At 54.4% G+C, this 5,331-nt stretch overlaps 1 protein-coding gene across 1 annotated transcript; it reads left to right on the forward strand.

Annotated features, from left to right (window-relative positions):
- Positions 1-712: 712 nt before the first annotated feature.
- LOC103609177 (25-hydroxyvitamin D-1 alpha hydroxylase, mitochondrial-like) lies at positions 713-5,064 on the forward strand (the record flags this gene model as incomplete). The annotated part of the gene is made up of 8 exons (XM_008593538.1): positions 713-971; positions 1,957-2,159; positions 2,248-2,448; positions 2,532-2,704; positions 2,910-3,082; positions 3,270-3,348; positions 3,608-3,805; positions 4,137-5,064. Coding segments are annotated over 8 exons (1,400 nt in total), but the record flags the coding sequence as incomplete, so codon positions are not given.
- Positions 5,065-5,331: the final 267 nt, after the last annotated feature.

The following is a 5,331-nucleotide window of genomic DNA, read 5'->3' on the forward strand; positions in this document are numbered from 1 at the left end:
GACTTGGCTCCACCCAGGTGGTTACTGAGACCCCAAAGGACCATTTGTTCACTGCTCAATAGCCAATAATTGTAAGACGAGTTAGTGTAAGATAGCCTTTAGTCAGGAAGCTCGCAGCCTGAGCAAATGGTGGACTTAAATCTCAAAGACCATTTCTGCCTCTCCTAGATTTGCCAAAGGGTTTCATAGGGGTCTGTGGTAGAAAGCTGATTCATGGTAACCAAGCTGGGACGTGCAGACATGCTTCAGTGTTCAGACGATCATCAAGGAACCTCCCAGGTGGGAGTTGAGCAGGGTCATACTTTGTTCTCCGTGGGTTCAGTTCCTGTTATTCTCAAATAAGATCAGGTTAGTAAGCTAGTAAAGAATGGCCATCTGGGCTGATAATTTTTTTTCTAATTATTTGCATACCATGTGAGAGCAAGAGTTACTGTGTTCTGGCAATTAGCTGCAGGCTAGGTGGTCTGGGTTACAGGAGAGAACGAGTTTTTAAATTCAAAGGTTTAAGAAAATAGAGTCACTTTGGTTCAGGCTGTTACAAGATGACCAAAGAGATCCTGAATGTCTGCTTTGCGCAAAATTCCTCCTTTTTGCCCATCACTCTTAAACTTCCTAGGGATGGGAAATGCGAACAAGATGAGTTAGCATCAGGGCCATATACTAGCTGGGCACTCAAAAAAGAGCAGAAGCTTTCCTATTCCAACGCCAAAAGCGTTGGCACAAGCCAAGCTTAGAGTCCCTGGCCAGGTCCCCAAGTGTCCACTGCGCCCGTTCTCCCAGGTGCAGGGCGCCGCGAGCTTCGGCCCTGTGTGGTTGGCCAGCTTCGGGAGGGTGCGCACAGTGTACGTGGCCGCCCCTACACTCGTCGAGCAGCTGCTGCGGCAGGAGGGGCCCCGGCCCGAGCGCTGCAGCTTCTCGCCCTGGGCTGAGCACCGTCGCCGCCGCCAGCGGGCTTGTGGACTGCTCACCGCGTGAGTCCTCCCGGCCCTAAACCGGACGACCCCCAACGACCCTCCACTTCGGTTGGTCCCGAAACAATCTGGCTGAGGTCGTGGAGGTCGGACGTTTCCTCCAACCTTCTGGCGTCTCAGGGCTCCCACCCCAGTCAGTTTAACCCAAACTCGAGTTGAGCCCTGCCCTCGCCCCCCCACCCACCTCCTTATCCTCTGAGGCCAGAATCCTGGGAACCGAGGGAACTGGCGGAATGGACTAAGGTACCAGGATCTGGATGGAATATGAGATTCTGTGACTCAGGTTACTCGGGAACCCAGGCGCCTCCAGGGCAGGAAATAAGTACAAGGAAGGGGGGATGAAAGGCGCAGGCGGGGGCAGGTTTCTAGACCCCGAGCAAACAGTGGCAGTCCCTCTCCTAGCGACCCCAGCCGAACGCGCTCTTTCTCCCCAGCAGCCAGCCCCGCTGTCTCCACACACACTCCCCACCTCCCTGATGCGTCCTCTCCCCGCACCCCCTCAGGGAAGGTGAGGAATGGCAGAGGCTCCGCAGTCTCCTGGCCCCGCTCCTCCTCCGGCCTCAAGCGGCCGCCGGCTATGCTGCGACCCTGGACAACGTGGTCCGGGACCTTGTGCGGCGACTGAGGCGCCAGCGGGGACGTGGCACTGGGCCACCCCCCACCCACCTCCTTATCCTCTGAGGCCAGAATCCTGGGAACCGAGGGAACTGGCGGAATGGACTAAGGTACCAGGATCTGGATGGAATATGAGATTCTGTGACTCAGGTTACTCGGGAACCCAGGCGCCTCCAGGGCAGGAAATAAGTACAAGGAAGGGGGGATGAAAGGCGCAGGCGGGGGCAGGTTTCTAGACCCCGAGCAAACAGTGGCAGTCCCTCTCCTAGCGACCCCAGCCGAACGCGCTCTTTCTCCCCAGCAGCCAGCCCCGCTGTCTCCACACACACTCCCCACCTCCCTGATGCGTCCTCTCCCCGCACCCCCTCAGGGAAGGTGAGGAATGGCAGAGGCTCCGCAGTCTCCTGGCCCCGCTCCTCCTCCGGCCTCAAGCGGCCGCCGGCTATGCTGCGACCCTGGACAACGTGGTCCGGGACCTTGTGCGGCGACTGAGGCGCCAGCGGGGACGTGGCACCGGGCCACCCGCGCTGGTTCGGGACGTGGCGGGAGAGTTTTACAAGTTTGGATTAGAAAGTGAGTCCCAAGACAAGAGTTAGGGGAAGGCATAAGAAGCACCTACCCAGGGTGCCCGGGTGCCCTGACAGCGCCCCCTCCTGGTCAGGCATAGCCGCCGTGCTGCTGGGTTCGCGCCTGGGATGCTTGGAGGCCGAAGTGCCACCCGACACAGAGACCTTCATCCGAGCCGTGGGCTCGGTGTTTGTGTCCACGCTGTTGACCATGGCGATGCCCAACTGGCTACACCGCCTTGTGCCCGGGCCCTGGGTCCGCCTCTGCCGAGACTGGGACCAGATGTTTGCATTTGGTAAGGCTCAGAAACGGTGGGAATGGTGGAGCCTAAAGCTGTCTAGGGGTAGTGAGGCATTCACGTGACTTCTCCCCATCCAGCCCAGCAGCACGTGGAGCGGCGAGAGGCCGAGGTAGCCATGAGGAACCGGGGAAAGCCTGAGAAGGAGATGGAATCTGGGGTGCACCTGACCTACTTCCTGTTCCGGGAACAGCTGACTGCCCAGTCCATCCTGGGGAATGTGACAGAGCTGCTACTGGCTGGAGTGGACACGGTGAGATTCTCCCTCTATGTGGTGAGCCCCACCTCCAGAGCTTAGCCTCCCTAGTCTGGGGGGGGGCCACTTTCCTGCTACAGAGGATCCACTCTGGCCATGCAGACCAGCCGGGTTCACCTCCTTGGACCCAGACTGCCCCATATTCTGGCCCTATACTGGGTCCCCACACCCAACACCTCTGTTGCTTTCACTTGCCCCTCAGGTGTCCAACACGCTCTCCTGGACTCTGTATGAGCTCTCCCGGCATCCTGAAGTCCAGACGGCACTCTACTCCGAGATCACAGCTGCCCTGGGCCCTGGTTCCTGTGTACACCCCCCAGCCTCTGCTCTGTCCCAGCTGCCCCTGCTGAAGGCTGTGGTCAAGGAAGTGCTAAGGTGAGGGGGGGAGGAGAGGAGGAACTAGAGAAAATCCTGGGGAAGTGGATGGAAGCAGGGAGAGAGAACAGCAAAGAACAGTACTCTACTCCCAGCCAAAAATGTGTTTGGAAGTTCCAGATGATGAGAAAGAGGCTACAGCCCCCAGCCTCACCTTGCTGTCTCCATCTTGTGCTTTGCAACCTAGACTGTACCCTGTGGTACCTGGAAATTCCCGTGTCCCAGACAAAGACATTCATGTGGGTGACTATATTATCCCCCAAAATGTGAGTAGAGCCTATGGGCCCTTTTTGCTGAGCCATTCCTCACTCTCTTGAGCCCCAGCCTTGTACTCAAACCCTTGCCCTGGCCCAAATGCCTCTCTCTAGGATGTGATGCGGCAATGGAAAAGTTCCAAATGTAGCCCTGCTAACTTTCCTGTCGCCAATCAGGGCCTGCCTTTGTCCCAGTCCATATATCCTCTTCTGCATGTCCCCACCACCACCCCAGGCCCAAACTAACAAGTTTGTGTTCCTCCCCCACCAGACGCTGGTCACTCTGTGTCACTATGCCACATCAAGGGACCCTGCCCAGTTCCCAGAGCCAAATTCTTTTCGTCCAGCTCGCTGGCTGGGGGAGGGTCCAGCACCCCACCCATTTGCATCTCTTCCCTTTGGCTTTGGCAAGCGCAGCTGCATGGGGAGACGCCTGGCAGAGCTTGAACTGCAAATGGCTTTGGCCCAGGTGAGTTATCTGGACCTTATACCTACCCCAGACTGGAGAGCCCTAACCCTCTAATGCTGGGAGCTCTTGTTTTCTGACAAGCATAGGAAAACATATGAGACCTGGTATACCTAATTCTCTGAAATATGACAATCCCATTATAGGCCTATAGTGTAAGTGAGGATATTCAGACTATCTTTTTCCCTACCGTAATCCCTTACCCTCATTAACCAAGAAGCTCCCTACTGGCCACCCCAACACTGACCATTCTAACACTAATAATACCCTTCACCAGTCAATCTCACCATTGTAGACCCCTCCCACAGTGATAGCCTTCTTCCTCCCTTTCCAGATCTTGACCCATTTTGAGGTGCAGCCTGAGCCAGGTGCTGCCCCAATCAGACCCATGACCCGGACTGTCCTGGTACCTGAGAGGAGCATCAACCTACAGTTTGTGGACAGATAGTCATGTGGAAGGAGGATGTTATTATTACCCTTTCTCTCATTGTAGGAGTTTATTAGGCACAAGATCAAAAGATACATCTACTCTGAGGCCTATCTGGCCAAACTGGACAGGATGACCATAGCAAAGTGCTTGAGGCAGCCCGACAAATGTTTGAAGTATGCACTTAGCCTGACTCTATAGGCCCCGATTGAACCATGGTCCCGCCACCTGCTCAGCCCTGCTCCTGGTCATATACACATTCTTTAAAGGTCAGCTCAGATTTTAACTAACAATGCTGGGGGGCCTGAGGAAGGACTCAACCACTGCTTCCACAGTGTTCATTGATGCTGCTGGCTAAGCATTTACCATGGGATGAGCTAAGTAATGGTGCATCTGGTCTGCACCTGGTTGGTCCCCCCTCTTTGCATGTGAGCTCTTTGAGAGGAATGATGAGGCCCTATTTGATCTGTATATTCCCTGCCAAGGCCTATCCCTGAGTAGGTGAAACCAGACACATTCTCAGATTGAATCCAGACCATGTGGCAGAAGGGATAAGCAGTTTACCAGGCTCCATCCACCCCCTTCCTTCTTCATCTTGCCCCTAGAAAGGTAAATCTGCTCTAGCCTGGTTTATGATTTTTTTTCCCTCTCTTTTGCTCAGACTTTTCTGAGGGATGGTTTATGATTTTTTAAAAACTCTTCTTGGTTCTCTGGTCACTATTAAGTGGATTTGTCTCACCACTTAGTTCTCAGGCAGAGACATCCTTGGGCCTGCCCCTGTCCAGGCCTCTGCCTTCATTTTTATATAGAAATTTTAAAATATTTAGTTTTAAGGCCGGCCCGTGGCTCACTCGGGCCCTGTCCAGGCCTCTGCCTTCATTTTTATATAGAAATTTTAAAATATTTAGTTTTAAGGCCAGCCCGTGGCTCACTCGGGAGAGTGCGGTGCTGATAACACGAAGGCCACGGGTTCGGATCCTATATAGGGATGGCCAGTTAGCTCACTGGCTGAGTGTGCTGCTGACAACACCAAGCCAAGGGTTGAGATCCCCTTACCAGTCATCCTTTAAAATATATATATATATATATATATATATATATA

Source organism: Galeopterus variegatus, unplaced genomic scaffold (genome assembly GCF_000696425.1).
Source record: "Galeopterus variegatus unplaced genomic scaffold, G_variegatus-3.0.2 Scaffold9308, whole genome shotgun sequence".
Lineage (NCBI taxonomy): Eukaryota > Metazoa > Chordata > Mammalia > Dermoptera > Cynocephalidae > Galeopterus > Galeopterus variegatus.